We start from the raw sequence: 21,482 nt of genomic DNA, 5'->3' as shown, positions 1-21,482 counted from the left end.
CGGTTTGGGATTTTTCGTGATATTAACCATATTTTTATATGGTACCAAAATGATTAAGAGAGAAATTGAAATTTCACACAAAAATTTATCACTAAATTAACAATAATGAAATATTTAGGACTAAATTGACATACATATAATATATTTAGAATTGATTGGTTAATTTATCCATGGATAAGCTAATTACTGATTAATTAGCTTGCCAATGTCGATTTGCTTATTAGCAAAATTGCACGACCCCATTACCGTGTGTTCCCCCGTATAGTATGCATGATCTACCTCGAGAGCGAGTCAAGAGGAGTGTTTGTACTGAATTAGTATAGGTCTATGCTGTGTTGCAATGACATACTAATTACAAATGATCATGCATTGTTCATGATAAATTAATAAGGGCTTCGTAGAAAGTCCTGACTATTCACTCTGTCAATATTGTGCTTTAGTAATGGTTATTATTTGTACTTGGAATAATTATCAAATGATATATGAACTTTAACCCGATATGCAAATGCAATATCATCCCTAATATTTTAATTTGTCAAACGTGATTCATGAACTTTAAACCAACGTACAATATTGTCACCTAAACTTTTGATTTGTCCAATATGATCCCCGAATTTTTGATAAATATATGATCTAGTCTATATGCTATATGAAAATATCCAATGCTATTCTTCTGTTAATTCAAGTGTAGGGATTACATTAAACATTTTCATATAATCTAAAGATTAGATTGAACATTTATCAAAAGTTTAGGGATAATATTGAGTGATCTTTTCTTTTATGAGTGTGTTATTGTACAATATATACTACTAAGCCTTTCCTCATTTGGAAAAAAAAAAACTGTGGTAACAGCCTTTCCTCATTTGGATTATAAAATTTAGTGCGCATGACCTCTTGCTGAAGTCAACCTGGCGTTGGCACTCGAGGAAGGAAACTGCTGTATTTGGTTCGCTTTTCTTGGGTGTACTGTATTTGAGAAATTCACTCTGTCTGGGGTATTAGAGTATCTAGATGATGGAATGTACTTCTATCTCCTACTAGTTTGCCTCAACTTTTAGATGGATAGATAACGATAGAATTGGTGATTTTCCCTCTCTAATCGGAGTTCATTTTTAAGCCGAAGTCACACGTCACGGTCGTTGAATTTGTGAAACTTACCCGTGATAAATCATGTTGAATAATTTGACATGGATAAGGTACACATTACTCAAGTCTAGGCACGCCAAAGTTATCTCTAATACATACAACAAAGAGATTCACCATGACCCAACTTTAGTTCTCTAACTTAAACACAGCCATTTGCTCTAAAACCTAATAAAGCCAACCAAATAACTTTTGGAACAAATTTTCAAAGAGAAATTATTACTTAACGGCACCGTCCCTCATAAAAAAAAAAGAAAAAAAAAGATGATGCCTTCTCTGCCTTTTAATTTTTCCTAGGAAACCAGTTAAATTTCCTCGAAGAAGAATCTCATCTATTTTCTTTTTTTTTTTTGATAATCGAGGACTCCACCATGGGCCCGTCGTGCCCGAACGACATCGAAGGGCCGGGTCCCTATACCTCAAGGGAGACTAGTACATGACCCCATCACCATGGTCCCCCACTTAAGATGTGTTAGCAACTGCAGAGTTTCGATCCTGGGATCTCTTCGAAGTTTTGATTGTAGTAGACTTAGAGCATTGGATATCAAAACATTTTGAATGAAATACCTCAAGTTATTATTTCAAATATTATACTCTAAAGAAGATTGAATGGTATGAAAGCAAAAATTTATTTCGACCCAATCCAATTTCTGGAATATTTCTTCTCGTCATTGTTACATTCATGAAGCTATATAATTGACTTTTGTTTTGTAACTAAATAATGGTTACGCACATAATTGATACTGAAATCATTCTAAACTCTGAAATGAGTTATGCATTTACGCTTTTAGCTGCTTCTTTATTGTGTAGAGTAATTAGTGACTTCTTTTTTTCTCGTCATTATCACAGTTTTCAGCTAGATAAAATTTTAAACCGTCCTAAAACCAAACTCCTTAGGTACAGTTTCCCATAAATTCTAAGGATCTTCTACTTGTTAGTTTCCTTATATAATTTGGATCGTCTACGTAAACTCCGGCGATATATCCTGGTCTTGCCAAAACTTGATGGTGGATTGAGGATTATCCCAAGTTTTGGCCATTCATCGCAGATTTGAAAGTTTCTAAGTCATGCAAGAGTTTTGGGACTGATTAGTGTGCAATGGAGCAAATGATCATCCTCGCCTTTCCAAGCAATGTACACCTATTGGCGAACAACCGGAAATTATGGGCGGGGGAGAGAGAGAGAGAGAGAGAGAGAAAGAGCTTTTAAATACAAAGAAGAATAATTACACTGTAGAACCAACTCCTTGAAGCTGCAAGATATTCAATGAGAGAGAGCTTTTAAGTACAAAGAAGAAGAATTACGCGGTAGAACCAACTCCTTGAGGCCGAAGAAATTCAATGAGAGAAAGAGAGAGCGAGAGAGAGAGGGAGTGAAGAAGCTTCAAGCGTTGATTGAGTGACCAACACCAGGGCTGTGACCAGGCTTGGTCGATCGAAAATTTGCAACATGCTCAACCTTACTCGTCCTCTTCTTACCTCTTCCTTCACCACCTCCGAAACTTCTTCCAGCGCTCACGCTCACACCCGTCTCATGATGGTGGTGGTGGTGATGACGACGATGAGCCTTTGAAACTTCCCTCAAATGCCTTTCTTCAACATGGAAAACGTCATGGCACAAAATCAAAACCAAAAGCAAAGAGCACCGACATGCGAAAGAGAAGCGAAAGTGTTTTGCCATCGTGGTATGACAGAGTTGGACCAAATTTTTATTTTTCTTTTATATCTACTTTCAACTGAGATGATTAAAGAAAGACTGATGTGTTGGGAGTGAAACTGATGTACTCAATTGTGCTATTTATAATCTCTCTCGTTGTAGTGGGAGGTAATATGCACTATGTGGGAGAGAGAACTAGTGGGAGCATATTCCATAACAGGACAACCAAACGATGTGGACAAACCAAAGGGAGGGCAAAGAAACAATATTGTCGTGCACCATTCTTCCCCATGACGGACGGGCACATGCAACTTAAATTAGGTGTCCTTCGTAAGGTACGTGCAATAAAAGTCCTAAAATTTATCACGAAAGTGTAGTTGAATCCTAAAATTTGCAAAATATGCAATTAAATTCTAAAATTTATCAGACTGATGCAGTTAAGTCATTCTGTTAATTTCTTCTAACTTGATAAACGAAAATTGCCGACGTGATTTTTTTTAATATTTATACTCTCTTCCATGACGATAATATGGCTAAAACACAAAACATAATGCTAAAACGACATCTTTTTTTGTCTAAATATAATTTTTAATACAAATTTTAATTAAGATTGAAGTAAAAAATAAGCTAAAAAAGAAAAAGAAGCAGGCGGCAAGGGCTGCCCTTGTTGCCGCCACCCCCCACCATCGCCATGAAGGCCGGCGATGGCGGCAAAATGGTTGGCAGGAATCTCTCTCTCTCTCTCTCAACTGCTGTTACCTCCAATGTCTTTAGCTACTCCTATCGAAAGAAGTGGCCTCCGTTGTGCCATCGTTGTAGAACAGCTCCTCTCTCTCTCCCAACTCTTGTGTCGAGCTCATGCTTGTTGCAACAGAGTGTGATATCAGAGTCTAAAATAAAGAAGACATAGCAAAATATAAGTGATACCAGAAAGGTGAATACGCCAGAGGCAACCAGAACCGTTGCTTTTCTGCAAAAGACCTGGGAAAACAAGCCATGAGTATTAGGGGATTAGTCATAATGATTGACATATCTGCCCACGCACACATTTGATCATGCATACCGGATCAGCTTCCACTGGTCTGCCAAACACAGGGGCTAATGCCTCGATAAAGTGCCTCCTAATATCGATTAGTGCTACTGCTTCCATAATCTGAGAAGAATTCGGTATTAACCTTCTGAAGTATAATAGTCATTCGAGAAGATATCAACAGTCACAAGTAACTGCCAAACAAATGCAGCTGACCTGTCCTTGAAGAGATTCTTCGAGATGGGGAAGGTATTCAGCCATGCACCTTCCAGGAAGAGAAATCAAAGCAAGAGAAAGCAACACCTGAAAATAAGTACTTTTCTACAAGAAAAATAGAATCATGAACCACGCAACATATAGCTATACGTACATTCCATCCACCCATGAAGGAAGCTTGACATCGTCCACTGAAAATAAAGCCTTCAATTCAGGAGTAGATACTAACTTAAGACGAGGGGCGGAGGCAGCAGATACATACTTTTTTCCAACTGGATACACAACCTGCCACCATGAAAATTTCCCATATTGCCATATGCATGCCATTGAATTTAAGATACATTCAACAGAAAATTTGAGGAGACCTGTAAATGTATTTTCTGGAGATGTCGCCAAGGGCATCCATGCACCACTTTGTTTATATTCATGTCCACCAGGGGAACTGCAAACTTTACCTCCTGTGGCTACGCTAAAATTCAAAGGCACAATAACCAGAAATATAATTGAATGGTATTCAAATATCAACACTACTGCTGCAACTTAAATGAGAATACAGAACACATCCTTCCAAGAAATACCTTATCAAGTCCAGAACTCATATGCATTTCAATTCCCTGTAGAAAGAAAAGGGAGTTATGCACAACAAGAAGATGAGGAATGGTCCAACAACATGGATGGACTGTGGAATGAACTCAATCAAAATGAGACATCAGTTATATCACCTCATTAGTAAAGAAGTAAATAAGCAAGTCCAAACAAATTTCTACCATCAATATTGATGTGACTATCAGACCAGTTTTATTATCCACTGATCAATTACACTGTAGGAACCATGTACTAGTTAGAACCTACCCTGTCATTGGTAATTACCCATTTCAACCAATGCAAGAGATAGAATCCTATGGTCATACCGGACTTCATATTTGGAGGACGGCACAATTGCATATGAGAGGTTTTAAGAAGCAGAATCATGAAGATTCTGTTCCTATAGTGAACCAATAGATTAAAAAGTGGGAAGAGAAGATTAGGTTGATTAAAACTTCGGCAAACTAGTCAAGTTCAAATACCACATATGCGGTGCCAACAAATGTCTCAAGCATACAAGCAATCTAGATGTCACAAGACTGCTCATGATAAGAGTCACATCATCATTTTGCTTCTCATAATATAATGGAAGAGTCAAAGTTTAGTGTGTCTAGAGTCATTTACCTCCCTAGACAAAATAGTGCTAATCTCGAACGTCAGCCTATCATCATCAACCTCTCCAGCACGTCTCCTCTGATAGTCCGTGTACTCATCCCTAATTAGCAAAGTCATTCTCCGGTTAACCACTTTCGACCGTTTAGAATACTCACATCCACAAACCACGACACATCAAATTCGAGAGAACACTAGCCTCAGTTCTTGGATGAGAGCACATAGCCGAGTAGGGTCTTTGTGGTTCCAATCAGACAAGCTGTTCTTGGCTCCCTCCATTTCGTTTCCTCCCTCCCTGCTCCTCAGCCGAAACGGATGAAAATGTTCATCTTCTGGCGCGAATATAACATCTGGGGGACAAAGGGGAAACTCCGCGTTGTATAGAACATCCCCTACACAAACACCGACGAATCATCTCAGATCACAATGCTTTCCGCCTCGAGGCAAACACGGCAGATACTCCACTCGCCAAAATCTAATGTAGCCGAGACGATAGACAAATACCAAAAGCGTGCGCTTCAACTAAACAACCTAAAATCTTCTGACATTGCGTCGAAATGCGCGGTCCGGACATTCGAGGAACGCGTAAAGCAAACAGATCAGACACCGATCATCCGCAGGATACCAGGAATTTCGCCATCTAAAAGCAGAGCACTAGAGGTGCGACTTACACTTGATGTAGTCCAGGCAGTAAGGAATCAACAGAGTGAACCGATCGAGCACTCCGGGGTAGCTCTTGCTCCCGGACCACACGTTCTCGACCTGCGACCACCGGAGCTCGCTCACGAAAACGGAAACCGCAAAACTCGAAAAGTAAGGACGGTCCGGGAGCCGAACCGAGTTCCGTACCTTGACGCCGAGAGTAGACTGGCGGACGAGGTAATTGAGCTGAGCGGATTCACTCGCTCGCTCGCTCTCTCTCTCTCTCGCTCCTCTCTGTGTTGCCGTGCCGGCGTGCTTCCAAAGCCCTCGCCCTCGCCCTCCCTCCCTCTCTCTCTCTCTCTCTCTCTCTCTCTCTATATCTTGTGTGTGTTGTGTTGATGTTGATGGCGATGACGATGGTGGTGGTGATGGAGGGATTCAGGTGATGAGTTTGGATTACAAATTTCTCACGACGGTCGTCTGAGACACGCCAGTGTCGAGCACTGATGTTACAAGATCCAATGTTCCTGATGATTCCCCTTCATTCACCGTCCTCGGTCTCCATCCATCGCGAGATCCAATCTCTCCCCCTTTTCTCTCTCTTCTTGTCTCTGTTTTTCTCTGTTTTTCATCTGGGCAGTCCGTTTCCGTCGTCCTTTGCTTTCCGTTCGTTTTTTCGATTGACAGTGCGTGTTGGAGGCGGAGGTGGGCACGATGAGGAGTACAGAACAAATGCGATTTGAGATCGAAAGATCAGTGAAAGCCTTTGTCAACATTAAGTCCTTTTCATTCTGAGTGCAAAGCCTCTGCCTTTGATCTTTTTTTTTTTTAAAGCCAAAACATTGTCTTTCGACTTTTCTTTAGTGTCGGATCCGATGATACGGTCTCGGACGATGAGGAGCCTCGGTTGGACGGATTTGGTCATTAAGAAACCTGCAGTGACATTCGGACCAAACTGAATTTTCTTCGGACTGGTCGTACTGCAGAGTACGAATGCAGATGCACCAGCACGGCTTCCCCAACCAAAATTAATCTAACAATCTGCTCATATCCCGGATTTTCAAATCCGTAGCGGCGAACAAACCGGATTTTCAAGTGATACACGATTGAATTCGGTCCATAATTTTCTAAAATGTATCACTTAGATAATCAGTCAACAAAAAATGAAAATTTATGGACAGCAATGATGATGAAAATATTCTTTTTTGTGAACTTATCATTTTTGCGGGCGATACAGAGCTTTTTTAGCAAGTGATTCACCAAAGGACCCTTAATTGGAGAAAAACCAGCCAGAGGCTTGAACCATTTCTATGAACTGCAATAATTAACAAGCGGCTGATTGCAGTCCAATATCAGGCTGATACCAACGTCATATGAAGGGACATATGATTCAGCTTGGTACATTAAGGAAAATCATGATTGGCAAGCAAATACTGAGATGCAAAACTATTCTTTTCTGCTGGATCTACCCTAGTTTGTATATTTCTCCCTGTAGCTGGCAGTGTGTCTAGTCCAGAGTCCAAACCTGCAAAATAGGAAAGGAAGAACATTATGGGAGGAATTCAATGGAGCTAAGTGAGGTCCCATTTTGTTCTTTTAAGTTTCTTAAATCATAGTTTTTGGGTTCTGAGTTCAATTCAGACCTGTATCTTGCCATCTGAGGAGCCGGCAAAAAGCATGCCTCCATCCGTGTCCGCCGCCAGGGATGTAGTCTTTGCGGTGTTCCCTCCACTACCCATCTTGATGGAGGCGACTCTCGCAACTCTTTCTTTCAACCAGACCTCGATGATCCCGCATTTCGTCGCTGTGAATATGAAGTCGTTGCTCACTGCCATCCGTTGGATGTCGAACCCCGTCGAGAGCGACCCGCTGATAGCCTTGCTGGGGAGAGAGAATACCTTCCATGCGCAAGTTCAGAAACATAAGTTTTGACTCATTTGTCAGTCAAATTTTTATGTGAATGGACGGTGGGCAATGGAAGTCATACCTTTCCCGCCGTTCCATCCACGGATGAACCACCGGCGAAGAGAAGGTTGTCGTGAACAAGCAGGGAATGAATAGTTTTCTTCCCAAGCAACTTCCTAGTCCCTGAGTAGAACACACCCGATGTCGACTTTCCCAAATCCACCTCCTATGACATTGTAGCATGCTCGAAGATTTGTGACCGTTAATTTGTTAATTGCAAGGATTAGACTATGCAAAGATATCTAGTGTGTACCTGGATGCTGTATCCAGAACAGCCACAGTAGAGCTTACCCTCGGCCATGGCGAGGCACCGAGCCATTTTGTTGTTGCTGAAGTTTATATGCTTTGGAGTCCCTGACCAATTATACACCTGAAACAGCATAAAGAGTTGGCTACTATCCTTGTCCTCTTGCCAATCAGATCCAATGAGTATGTATGAAAAGTTGCTCTTGCCTTAACCCCGGTTCCTTGAGAAATGAAGCACGCGGCATGTGCGTTGGCGGTCAGCTCATACACTGGCTCTTTCACGTCATGGACTTGAAGACAATGGATTTCTTCAGGTTTGATTACCCATACCTGCAGAAGAAGTATGGAATGGCGACCTTTTCAGCATTATAAGACAAAAGCAAAGCCCATTTATCTGCTTAGTCGTGCGAGGCCCGCTTCGTGCATGAGAAAACGAAGGTAATGGTCTAGATAATCTTCCTGTGATTTATATTTGTGCCATTGGTCAAGTTCAGGTCTATGAATTGGCCATGGTCTGAGCTAGAAGAACGAAAAGAGTGCATTCTGAGATGATTTACCCGAATCATCTTGTCCAACGAACCGCTGTACAGTCTGTCGCCAGAAGGGGGGACGTAGAGGCATGTAACAGCTTTTGTGTGTTCGCGAACTTCTTGGATCAATCTCAAGACCCTCTTGCCAGCGTCCCAGACCTATGGGAAAGATAATGCACATGATCAGAGGAGACTCTGTTATGGAAGCTGTCCCATGATAGAGTGAGCATGGAGTGTGCTTGCTTTCACGTGAAGGAATACTAAACGTCGGAAACAGCGGTTTGCTTTGCATCTTACCTTAATGGTTCCGTCAGAATGGCTGCTCAAAAGCAGCCCCTTTAAATGAAGCAAACAGAGGACCTCGCCATTCGCAGATGATTCCAATTCGATCACTTCACTGCAACTCCATAACTCTGTCTAAATTATGATATTGGGAATCACTAGTTGCTCATTTGGATATAGAACCATTGATACACTGCAAGAGGAATAGGACCACTTACTGCATTCACAGATGTTAAGTTCATCAAGGCCTTCAATATGTCAGCAACTAATACTGAATGCTTCTTCAGCTTTCTCAGCATCTTGTAGATGCATTTAGCGTACATTCCCAGTTCTTCAAGTGCCGCTGATAATTCGATAGCAACCTGTCAATTTATGTGGCATTCTAAATGTGAGCATTAACTACACTATAACGGATCATACCTGGGTCGCCGATGAAAGTTTTTATTGCTAAGGTAGCCAAAATCTTCTCCTCTAAGTTCTTAGAAGACTGGAGCACATTTATTAATTCTTCGAGGAAAGACTTTCGGGCAGCATTTTTCATGCCAGTATCGGGAAGAACAGAAAGCATGTAAGTGAGCCATGTGGCAATCACGAGGCATGATTTTGCCATTTCAATGGAATTACTTTTGAGGCATTCCTCTAGAGCTTTGAAAATGACTCCCCTTTCATGGTTGCAAAGGACAAAGGCCACTCTTCTCTCCCAAGAATTTGCGGCTTTCTCTTCCTCTTCCTACACAGGAGAGAAGCTTTTAGAGTTTTTGGAAAGAGCATATGAATGCACATAAACTACCGAACAAACGTATTCAAACCATTGTTTCTGCCAATTCATTCTCATGCATGGTTGGCCTTTCCCCTTCATTAGAGCATTGAATGGTTGATCGAACCCTGCAACCTTCAGCAACCAAGCTTCAGTGCAGGATTTTCCCGAGGCAGTCATGCGTCCAGAAAGACATAGTAGAGCATTCAAAGCTGTTATCTGGGAACTGGGAAAATCCTTCTTCTGCAGTGCCTCAATCAGGGCCTCTATCGCTTCTTCCCTGTAAATGCTCATGTTCCTAGGTTCTACCTGGAAAAGCGAAAAATCATCGAGTTTGTGAATTCTAAGCTCGATCAATAGGTGCAATTTCTGATGCAGACCGTGTTTGAGATGCAGAAGTACTAACCAGGAGATCAAGCATAAGAAGAAGTGTAGCAATAGCTGGTTGTTGCTCCATAGGAGCCATTTGAAGATGCACTAGGAGGGTGTGCATGGTGCTAAATGCACCTTCATCTTTGATCAACTGCAATATCTGGTTGGAGATTGTTCTTCTGAGACAACAAAATCATGTATTAATAATGCTTCTCCTAGAAGATGACAAGAAAAGTGTTCAAGATAGTAACGTAGAGGCAGCCACATAGAATGTTTTCCTCTAAGTTCTCCGATGCCTCAAAAAATTGAAATTATTACATGAGGGTCAACTTTTTCAGACTACGTACATGAGCCATTACAATGATGAAACATGTGGTACTATGAACTTTTTATTTGACAAATTAGAAACTGAACTTTCCTTTAGTCAGACTTTGATTATTTTAGGCCAACATGAAGACACTCGTCTCACATGAGGAAACTTCTGAATTTTGATGCATTTCAAATGGTAAGGCTGAAACATGTGAAGCTTGCATGACAAGTGAACGCTAACATTAATTAGATCCGTATACTCCAGCAGAAAGTACCTGTCGGTTTGGACCAGTTCCAGCAGAAATTCTATGCAAATGCCTCTTACGGTGTCATTTCCAGCATGAAATAGGTCAAGGACTGAAGACAATTCGATTCTGTTTGCTATCAAATTCCTGCAAGTTCTATCAGCATGTATACAGCACAGTAGTATGGAGATAATTGACTGCCTTCCTTCAACCTTGTCCATGTACTTGATCAGGCATGGAACTCCATTTGCAGAAATAACACTTTGAGCATTGACAGACCGGCTGTTTTCGTCCCCTCCCATCAAAATCTGCTCAAGCATCGCTATAGCAGCGTCCTTTGGTTCGATTAACAGTTGGAGATCATTCAGATCTTCACTTTTGTTAAGTATTAACTGCACAAGGGAGGGTACAAGATTGTTCGCTGAAAGCTGGGCATATGCTGGCCTCAGCTGGTATATGAGGACGGCAGCCTCCGCAAGACCATTCTTGAGTAATTCAGCCAGGCAATCAAAATCAGAGTCAATACTAGTGAGGGTCTCTCCAATAGGTTCGTCAACATGTATTAGCTCCGAAAGAATGTAAATTGAATATCTGAGAACCTCCCTATTCAGTGAGGCCGATAATATTTCAACTAACCCATTCACAGTCGTAGGTTTGGACAGGTATGAATGAATTGCAGGATCTCCTTTTGTCTCCTTCCAGGTCTTGGCAATTGTCAGGACTGCCACCTCACATTCTTGCAAGTCCTCTGATGTACAAAGGCACGAGACATGTGGTTTTAACCCATTTATGATTGTCTCCATAGCAGCTTGAGATATGACACTCGTCGGTGATGTAGATACTACTCCTTGTGTAAATCTTTTGCGCCTCAGACTCATGTACCCATCTGAGTTTGTATTACTGGGGAAGTCAAATGTCCTGGACACATTTGAAGGTTCGAGGTTTTCAGTCATAGAGGAAGAACTCATCGAGTTTCTTGGTGTTTCTGCATATGACAACTCTTGGGCAATATCAGGATACTGTTCTTTCCAAGATGTGATTAGTCTTTTGAGGACGTAGTTTGTCTTGGGCAATGTGTTCGCGGAGAGAGCTTGCCGAGTGATGGGACAGTCGTGTTTCCCCGCTCTATCCATTCTTGAATTGCTCTTCTTTCATATGTCTGACCAGTTTCAAGGGTAACTGGATCGCTGAAAAGCTGGCCTGTGATTGGGCAGACAAAATCTTTGGGTGGTTTTGTTCGACTAGTTTGATTGTCAGATAGTGGGAGCGAAATGCAGCTATTATTTTCATCGTCACTTTCAGTATGAAAACTGCAGAATCACAAAAGAGTAACATGTATGAGGAAAGCAAGAACCAAAGTCATTAATTTCGATAACAGTATTTGTCAGGGTCCTGCATATCAAGTAAAAGAAATTGACACAAGAAATCTACAGATTATTACTTCCCAATAACACTCTCTTACCTATTGTCAAATACTTGGCCTCTCACATAGTCATTGCTTATACTCCGTGATCTGTTGTCACTTTTCCTGCAGCTTCTATGCGACAACTGCCTTGAAAAACCAGTTTTAGTGAGAATTCATCATTTCAATTTGTACCAGAGGAAGGACATGAACACAAATCTGAAGGGGGTCTGGATTGTGCAAAAGAAAACATTCAATGGCTTCACCATCTGACTTTGCAGAGTTTATACTGAAATCATCATTGAGGCGTGGTGATTGAGGCAAAGAGTTGGACATTGTCGAATCTCGGATGCGTCCTGAAAGCAGGGGCAATACTGCTGCCGGTTCCTTTCTGTCATATATGTCGGCTTTTGGAGATGAAACCTTAGAAGTAGTTTGGGGGGAATCGACAGGAGAGAACATTTTGGGACTCCGTCGAACTTTTGCTGGATATGGAAGTCCTTTGGGCCCATTGCTTCTTTCCTCAGCGATTCTCATACTCTTAAGAGAGATTAGCCTGCGATTCTTATATTCAGAAACTGTGGAGGGCTCATCATTATCACATTCAGAATCGTTGTCGTTCTTGTCAGTTAGCTCTTCCTGGAATTGCATCCAACATTCAAGTCATAATCATATTAAAATTCAATGAAATTCAAAGAGCTGACGGAGCTTAAGAGTGTATCAAGCGACGGTTAGAATGTTCCGACTTACGTGGTGCTCGTGGGTGACATCCTCCTCCATATCCTCGGAAATGCTGGACGCTACATTTCTTAATCTGTGGAAGACATCAGAAAGAATATATACTGAAATGCAATGAAAATGCAAAGCTATAGTGCAGCAACTAGAATAACAGCTAACCTGCTCGCTTGTCTCACGCCATCATTTGATTTCAGGATCGGCGAGAACCCTGCACTCTTGGGCAGAATCGGACCGAATTTCATGTAATCTGGAATGGAACGGCTCAACTCATGCAAGGGAGTCATTGGGGGCTCTGCGATTGGGAACATGGGCATTGCCTTCTTTCCGCTGCTCGAGTCGCAGTTCAGGCAGTCCCTATAGTACTTTGCATAAAGCCTTGTATTCTCATCCAAGGACTCTCGATAGAGCTGCTCGAGCTTCTGCGTCTTCTCCATTTGGTCAGGCCTCATCGAGAAGATGACCGACTCGTTGAGGAACTGGTCCATATCAGCCGTGAAGGACAGGTCAGAAGCATCTGGAATAGCTTCCATCACAAGCCTGTGCCTCGCCTCTGTGTACCACCCGGCGATCGAGTTCATGTGCGGAAGAAACAGGTCCCTCCAAACATCTGGAGCAAAATCGATCCGCGAAAGAAAGGGTCCACAATGAACATCTCAATGACATGAAGTACGGACTCGCGATCCTCGTTCCTCAGCATCCACAAGTACGAAAGATTGAGATGCGCCCAAGCAGAGAGGTAGAAATTGGGGACTCCAGCAGTCTTCTGCTGCGAATTCAACATCGCGCACACTTGCAGCATCTTCTCGGCGTAGTCCAACCGGGCAAGCTTCGTCTCCATGTTGGAGGTATTGATAGCTTCTTCAAGGGCATCTATCCCCCAATCCAAATTCGCCAGCACTGCCTGATCAGAATACCGAACCTCGGTGTCCATGTCATTGCTACCTCCCTCAGCCGCCAATCTCTCCGCACACTGTTCCTTCTGGCGTATCCTCTGCTCCTTGTCGATCAACCGGTCTCGGATAAAACTCCCGACGTTCGTGATCAACAATTGAACTATGTCCTGCTGGTCCATTGAGAATCTGTAATTTCCAGACATGTTTATTCAAACGCCAAACGAATTCTTTCAGTCTCCTTGGGTCGCCTTACTTGTCCCTCTCTCTCTCAGGCTGCTCTGATCAGGACATTGGTGTAGACAGTTGCCAATGGTTTCTGCAAAGTCAAGCGTTACTCTCTAGTCTCCCATAACAAAACTGCAGCATCGAAACTACGGGCTTCTTCATCCTTCACCCGCCGATCAGTCTGTCCCAGTGGCGCGGCTCGATCGACGTAAAGCACAAAGTCATGCAGACACCGAACTCTGCCGACGCAACAAAAGTACCGGGGCGTGTGAACATTCGCCAAGGGAGCGCTTTTCGAGTCACTTCGTGAGCTACCCGGAAACGGGAGCGAAGACGGGAAGGGATTAAATAAAGTCATTATTCACTCTGTCCCATTGGCCACTTCATTCGCTGACAGTTTCCATGGAAATGAATGTTGGAAACATTCAACGCGAGAGGGAAAGAGACAGGAGGGAGGAACTAGCTGAGCCGGCAATGGCTGGCCGCAAGGCGATGACGGAAGCATTGGAGTGGGAATGATTATCTGCTAAATACATAAAATATAAGCTTAGCTGTCGTGATTTGACTGCTAATTAGGTGGTTTAGTTGACGATCGGGAAGTCGTTTCCATTTGGCTCCATTGTTGTCCGGGTCGAGTCGACGTCAGGACCAGGCCAACATGGTATGACCCGGGAGTCCTTGTTTGTTGAACGAAAAAAATTGGCGCGAAGCGGGTGGTGCTGGGCCGGACTAGATCTTGTTCCCGGCCCACGTTGACTGGTTTTGAGCTGGACTATGGGTCAGGTCTGCCCATGCATTCTCCCACCCATGGGCCTCATGATACTCTTTTTCGTATTAGGGAGAAAAGCAGGGGCGGTGCGACCGTGGGGGTGAGCATCTAGACCGGGCCATTGACAAGTCCTGGTCCAGTTCCTTAGAGGATTGGGTATGTCCCTAGAACCCCTAAGCAAGTTGATCTAAGAACTGGACTAAAACTATAGGGTTTGATTCTGTTCTCGGTCCCAGATTCAACGGTTCTCCATCTCAAAAATTGAGGACCAATAATGCAGGTTGGTTCCTAGGTTAAATGCTAGATTGGACTTATCAAGACCATGCTCAGTCTTAGCAATCGGGTCTAGACACTCCCTTTGAATGTTATCATAAGTGTGCCATACTTGCTATGATTCCAAACAATCAGCTCGTGACACATAGCTACTCCAGCCTAAAAGATTTGAAGCTAGCAAGCTTATTACCACAGCTCCATTGAGATGCTAGAAGTCAAGACGTCTTCCCCCACAAGGCATATCGCTATTGGGTAACGCAAGACAACCAATTCAAATTTTAGCTCACAATAGAAATCAAAGTCACAACTTCGTAGAAGACACTTGACCCATTGCAACTAATTTAACTATCTAGGTGGTTGTTAGGGCACTAGCTTAACGAACACGTTTAGACTGGGCATAATCTTCAGGAAGGATGCAATAGCAACGGAGCTAAAGACGCAAGTCAAGCCAAGAAATTTCCTCTTTGAAGTAGCAAGAAACCTTTCATATTGTTTTGTTCCTTTTACGGTGGGTATAAAGAGGAACTCTATACATATATTAAAGCTAGTTTTGATCGGATAAGACTAGATAAAGATATAATATAAAATCTATGGATTTTGCGATATTTTAGCCACTATATGATGAATCATAGTAACAAAGCTGTCTATTTTATACTTTGTCATATCTATTGTTTGATATTGAACGACATATCAATGTAAATAAACATGAAAAGGTACAAACGGAAATGGTAAAAATTTCTCAGGATTCAGTGCTAGAGAAATTTCAAATGCATGAAGATAACTCATCAATTAATTCATAATTATTGTACGATATGCATCTTAAAAAGATTTGATACTGAGAATAAATGCAAAGAGAGAAGACATTGTTATTCATTTTTGTGATTCCAAAAAGTACGGCGCATTAAATCTATTGCCACTTTTGTAAAACTTCAAAATGAACCACAAAGATATGAAAAATAGGAGTTTCGACTCATTTGCTAGTTTTGCGGATTTTTTACGTTGATTAGAGAGTTATGGATGAGAAGAAGCTTTGACTTTCTCATGCTTTCGTGGAGCTTTAACGTGAAGAAAGAATTATGGAGGAATTGTGAAGCTTCAATATGAACCAAAGGAAAAGATGGAGATGAAGTGAATTAAAAGATCCATTTCAAGTTTGAAAATGTTTAGTTAAAATCAGGGGTCTTCTATTTCATTTTTGTTTACTAATTATTATTTTTTAATGTTTTTTCCTCTCTCTCTCTCTCTTTTTTTTTTTTTTTTTTTTTTGTATTTCTTTCCCTTCGAACTATACTAATTTACCTAAAATACCTAAAATATGTAGTAAATAGGATTAGTATCACGGAAAATCTTAAATTATACACCTATGACAAACTTACTCAAAATTAATTTTGGATTACCAAAAACCCCAAATTAGTGCACATACACATGTACTCTCTATTAGTTTTTGTCAAATTTTATCGTTATTGAACTAGATGGCATATGACAATAGCTTAATTGACATGGCAAATCCACGTAAAGGTTCATAACTCTCCCCCTGCCCCAGTTAGCCATAATCTGAAAACAAATATGGTTCACTCTACATCTCCCTCAAAGTACGAAAAATCCCAGATCATCTTTCAACAAACTTAGTTGATAGAGTTGGAAGATGACATGCTCACCTTCAAATCACTTTCAATTGAAGCCATTGAACATCCTAATATAGTGATCCGGATGAGTTAGCCAAACAAGCTTGGAAAAAGAAATCAAAAGCGGGAAGATTGTTGTGTGCTTGAACGAGTTCCAACGCATAATTACGAAATCAAAGATGATAATAAAGGAGCATGCTCGATGAAGAGGAAGATGAAAAAGGATTAGAGTGCTTTGGGAGAGAGTGTTATGAATTTCCACGTGAACTTGCCCCGTCGACCGAGCTATTGTGAGGTGTCATCAAATTTGGTAATTTCATGGTAAAACTTGAAGGAAGCTAACCGAGGGTAATTGTGTCGTGCTTGTATCAGTTGTGAGTTTTTGGTGACTAAATAATTAGTTTGAAATAAATTTATCATATGTATACCAATTTAGGGTTTTTGACAATCCAAAATTAATTTGAGGTAAATTTGTCATAAGTATACTTATTTGAAATTTTTCATTGTATTAATCCTAATAAATATAGATACTATATAAATGTATTAAAAGAGCATATATTATAGAATAGAAAGAAATAAGAATATATCACTGAAAATAGAAATCAATCAACAACAAAATTGTCCATTATTATCTTTTTTGTTATTTTGAATCTTCTTTTTTATATTAGAATCTAAATAACATTTTATATTAATTTTTTTAAATTTTTTTAATTTGAGAAGTATATTATTTGAGATAAATATCTTTTATATCATGGATATAAAAAAATCTTATCGACCTTTGTCCTATCTCCCCCGTAATATATTTTTATCTGGATTATATCACGTCTATATATGATTTTATCTTGTTTTGGACACAAAAAAAAAACACAGAATATCATAAATTTTATTTTATTTTTGGGTAAAGGAATATCATAATTTTTTTTCTAGTTCACTTTTATCTTGATTACCAAACGTAGTCTAAAGGATTGGATGGGGAACACTAATGGGATGATGTGGCTTAATGAGGAATTTTCAATGAATATTTTTGTTACCACACTACTACTTTTCACCTATTACAATATTGCTATTATATTTAAATGTTCAATTTAGTCCTAGACTATATAAAAGTTTTCAATACCATCTTTCCATTAATTCAAGTTGATGGAATATGCTAATAATAAAAGAAAAAGTTGCATGTGGATTATCCGAATAAGATATTCATATTAAAGTAGAAAATAATAATCTATGTTATCGAATAATGATGGAAGTGTCAATGTCCTCTAATTTTTGCCTTTTCTAAAGTAGATAGATAAATAAATAGATATGTTGATTGATGTTTATGAAAATCCAACTCATCATATATATAATTTCACTCCATCAAATAATTTGTTGTTTGTAGGCCGCGTTCATCTCTAGCATGTTATATCTTCAAAAACTTGAATGACTCACTCATAATAAACATTGAACCAACCACCTCTGCCAAACAACAAGATGCACTGATTAAATCTCATATGTGCATCCCGACAGCTTTTGCTTACAATTCCGATTGAAAAAATGTGCTCATTAGAGGTCTTTTTCTTCTTCCGATATTTTTCAAGTAGGTATTATTGATCTTGTCGCCAAAACTTAAAACCTTTTCAAGCTTTAAAAGTCATACTTTAATCCGTGTTCCTAAATGAAAACCAAATGATAGAAATGTAGCGTTTGAGACGGTAAAACATAGAATGGTCTCAATTAATCCTACTGAATAAGTAATTTTTTGCTTGTGAGCATAACACAAGTAAAACTATCAAATCAGTGGGTCGGCTAATTAATGGTCCGACCCAAATAAACCTATTTAATTCATTTTGATCAATTTCCACGTAATACAAATTTAACCTAATCTATGAAAAGTCATAGTCAAATTAAGATAAGAGTGCAAGTGGGTGAGTGCGAGATCAAGTAAGGTGAGAGAGATTGAAGAGAGAGTCATAAGAATAAGTTATGTTTAAGTTAATTGTAAACCTATATACGACTAATTTATAGTCAATTTATAATTCATATAATACTCATATTGTGTTTAAATTCATTTATGACACATTTACCAATAAAACTAATATATTCATAACCTATTAACATTCATATGGGTTAAGCACTATGTTTACGAACCATTTTGACGTGTTAGAAAGAGACTGCATGGAAGGAAGCAATTTTTCTTTACCGAGGTATTTAGCAAATGCTCCGAAGATACTTGCCAATAAAATTCAAATCTACAAAGATCCCTCTAAACAAATTTTAAAATTCCCGAAAATTCTCTCGACGTCCGTTTCGCACTTTAGTGGATAATAATTCCCCCAAATGTGGGGTCCACCCTCCCAATCGATTTTTATTCCTCGTCCATCAACCACTTGTAGTCGAGGAGATGGTCGCGTCCATCTCCCGCAGCTGCTTTTCCGACAGGACCCACCGCCGCCCAATTCGCGCTCGACACGCGTCCGCTTCCAACGCGCCAGCCTGCTCCCCTCCAGATATTCTCCCCTTACTTCGTCCGCCCCCGCTCCTATATATCGACGCCTCCGCCACCACGCCTCCGCAGAACATCCGTCCACAGCACTCTCGATCTCGAACTCTCTACCTGTTGATCCGTGTTGACCATGCCGAACCCGAAGGTCTTCTTCGACATGACGATCGGCGGGGCGGCTGCCGGGCGGGTCGTGATGGAGCTGTATGCGGACACGACCCCGCGCACCGCGGAGAACTTCCGGGCGCTCTGCACCGGCGAGAAGGGGGTCGGGAGGAGAGGGAAGCCGCTCCACTACAAGGGCTCCAAGTTCCACCGGGTCATACCTAGCTTCATGTGCCAGGTTACTTCCAACATCTCGATTTTCATTTTCGTATTGGATGCGTTGATTATCGTGATTTTCAATTTGTCTAAATTTTCGTAGCCCGTCAATGAGATGGTGGAAATGTAAGATCATGGTTTGCTGTGATTTCGTACGGGAAAGAATAACCCCACACTTGGGAGCAAAATATGATCGAGAGAAGTCATCGAAAGGAAGTTTGACTATGGAGTATGCTGATAAGACTGTCCAATTGATGTGATTTGAGAATTAAATGAGTGATCGAGGTACCACTAATAAACGTTCCGCGATATGAGGAGACTAGATGATGAGATAGATAGCCCTGGCGGGATTGAGTAACAAAACTCATATGATCTATTAACAAAGTTGAAAATTGGATTGAGAAAGTCATATTTAATTCTCGATTAGAATATTTCAGAGGTTAAATTTAGTGATTTTGTAAATTAATTTTAGTGGAGCATCGTGCCGTGTCTTTCATCCCGCGAAAGTGCATGTCAACCCATCTTAAAGCTCTTTTCCTTTTGTGAGTGGTGAATTAGGATGAATCCTAGAGAGCCAATGAGGTTAGCTCACGGGCTAAGGGATAGGGTCCAAGCGCCTATAGAGATACAAGAAGCTTGTAAAGTGGTTATTGCCAACGATTCATTTCCTTAGTTGGTGGAATTCGATTCCTCTCGGACCTAATAATTTTTAAATCTGGAGAATATTCTGAATGTTTCATATATCTTTCATGTAAGGGAGGTGACTTCACCGCCGGGAATGGGACTGGAGGGGAGTCCATATACGGAGCGAAGTTTGCAGATGAGAACTTCATAAAGAAGCACACGGGGCCGGGGATCCTGTCCATGGCCAACGCAGGGCCAGGGACGAACGGGTCCCAGTTCTTCATATGCACTACGAAGACGGAGTGGCTCGACGGGAAGCACGTGGTGTTTGGGAAGGTGGTGGAGGGAATGGAAGTGGTCAAGGCCATCGAGAAGGTTGGGTCTTCCTCCGGTCGCACATCCAAGCCCGTCGTGGTTGCTAATTGCGGCCAGCTTCCTTGAGCCATAATAATAGAGATCTCTCTCTCACACACAATGGCTTCTTTGTATAATAAAAAGTGTCACCTATGAAGTGTTCAATGTTGTCGATCTTTTGTATGTGCTCATTTGAGGTTTGATTACTTCTTGGTCGTGCACTCCTGAAAAGAAGAGAAGATCTCACCCGTTTTTCGTTTTCAATGGGATAATATCGTATTACTTGGCTGAAAATAAGGTGAAACATTTACTTGCCTTGCAAGAGGGAAACTTTTGACAAGGTTTGGAACATAAATTGTTGAATACCATGTGTTGACACCTAAATTTTTGCACAATTTTTGGGTTAATTTTTACTAAAATAAAAAAAAAAAAAGACATGGCATATAGTTTAGAAGCATTTTATTTTCATTTTGTTTTATTTTAGGCTGCCGGTGCGGGGAAGATTTTTCACATATTCCGTTCAAACTTTTCATATTTTTAGGCAATATACACCGAAGGATGTATTTTCGAGCAAAAAAGGAAAATTTTGGATAGAATATGTGAAAAATACAAAAGGAATATTCTTGAGGTGGATATATTTCAACGATATATTTAGGGGTATCATGCGTGAACAAAAAGGAAAAAATATATACCGTAGAGATACATTTTTTAGACCTATATAATACCTCACGTGCAATTTGTTTGAGGGAGGCCACACTATTGATACATACGGTCATAGGGGAGCTTCTCTAGGGTTCGTCGAGGAAAGAAACACAAAAAAAGTCAAAAAAAAGGGAAAAGAGAGAAGGGACGTGCAGCAGAGGGGGAAAGAGAAAAAGAAAAAAGAAAAAACTGAAAAGACTTCTACTGTTCATCTTCTCCGAGGGTTTTGCTGCACTGCCGGTCCCTGCATCGCTGGTCCTCGGTCTGCACCACCTCCGCTGCGTCTCCTGCCGGACCGAAACCTGCCGGCCACCACCGAGCCTCCCGAGCTCCCCTGCTGAACCGCCTCCACGAGCAGCACCGCCACTCCGCCTTTTCCTGCTCCGCCCGAGCCCGAGTCGACGCCGAGCCGCCCCTGCCGAGCCGTTCCATCCTCTGCTGCAGCGCCTCCGGCTCCCTCGCTGCGACCCAGCGCCGACGACCGCCG

General features: G+C 41.1%; 3 protein-coding genes and 1 non-coding gene across 4 annotated transcripts; 2 read left to right on the top strand and 2 right to left on the bottom strand.

Moving 5' to 3' along the window:
* Positions 1–2,332: 2,332 nt before the first annotated feature.
* Positions 2,333–6,829, bottom strand: LOC104449561 (BRISC and BRCA1-A complex member 2). The gene is made up of 11 exons (XM_039314539.1): positions 6,818–6,829; positions 6,092–6,178; positions 5,914–6,004; positions 5,442–5,634; positions 5,255–5,345; positions 4,624–4,659; positions 4,411–4,509; positions 4,200–4,330; positions 4,046–4,094; positions 3,863–3,952; positions 2,333–3,780 (listed from the first exon to the last, which is right to left on the bottom strand). Exons 1-11 carry the CDS (start codon positions 6,827–6,829, stop codon positions 3,580–3,582), a joined length of 1,080 nt encoding a protein of 359 aa, XP_039170473.1. The 3' UTR covers positions 2,333–3,579.
* LOC120295209 lies at positions 6,320–6,420 on the top strand. The gene has a single exon (XR_005552567.1). It is a non-coding gene; the product is annotated as a small nucleolar RNA Z161/Z228 (small nucleolar RNA).
* Positions 6,830–7,178: 349 nt separating the features above from the next.
* On the bottom strand, positions 7,179–13,989 carry LOC104449560 (putative E3 ubiquitin-protein ligase LIN-1). The gene is given in 19 exon segments (XM_039314933.1): positions 7,179–7,409; positions 7,528–7,782; positions 7,872–8,015; positions 8,103–8,219; positions 8,303–8,425; positions 8,653–8,784; positions 8,923–9,042; positions 9,126–9,250; positions 9,328–9,637; positions 9,717–9,760; positions 9,763–9,973; positions 10,071–10,215; positions 10,621–11,701; positions 11,704–11,900; positions 12,053–12,159; positions 12,161–12,631; positions 12,743–12,806; positions 12,890–13,358; positions 13,361–13,989. Coding segments are annotated over 19 exon segments (4,599 nt in total). The 5' UTR covers positions 13,827–13,989; the 3' UTR covers positions 7,179–7,391.
* Positions 13,990–19,022: 5,033 nt separating this feature from the next.
* Positions 19,023–20,557, top strand: LOC104449559 (peptidyl-prolyl cis-trans isomerase 1). The gene is made up of 2 exons (XM_010063742.3): positions 19,023–19,337; positions 20,072–20,557. Exons 1-2 carry the CDS (start codon positions 19,128–19,130, stop codon positions 20,378–20,380), a joined length of 519 nt encoding a protein of 172 aa, XP_010062044.2. The 5' UTR covers positions 19,023–19,127; the 3' UTR covers positions 20,381–20,557.
* The last annotated feature ends 925 nt before the right edge of the window (positions 20,558–21,482 follow it).

This window comes from Eucalyptus grandis, chromosome 6 (assembly GCF_016545825.1).
Source record: "Eucalyptus grandis isolate ANBG69807.140 chromosome 6, ASM1654582v1, whole genome shotgun sequence".
NCBI classification, from domain to species: domain Eukaryota; kingdom Viridiplantae; phylum Streptophyta; class Magnoliopsida; order Myrtales; family Myrtaceae; genus Eucalyptus; species Eucalyptus grandis.
This window is presented reverse-complemented; position numbering and strand designations above follow the sequence as displayed.

Excerpts from the sequence above, each read along its gene's own strand:
- LOC104449561 (XM_039314539.1), bottom strand. Across the intron at positions 4,331-4,410 it reads TCCAGAAAATACATTTACAG|GTTGTGTATCCAGTTGGAAA; the intron begins GTCTCCTCAAAT and ends TCATGGTGGCAG. Across the intron at positions 3,953-4,045 it reads AAGAATCTCTTCAAGGACAG|ATTATGGAAGCAGTAGCACT; the intron begins GTCAGCTGCATT and ends AATTCTTCTCAG.
- LOC104449559 (XM_010063742.3), top strand. The coding sequence starts at position 19,128 with ATGCCGAACCCGAAGGTCTTCTTCGACATGACGATCGGCGGGGCGGCT. Across the intron at positions 19,338-20,071 it reads TACCTAGCTTCATGTGCCAG|GGAGGTGACTTCACCGCCGG; the intron begins GTTACTTCCAAC and ends CTTTCATGTAAG.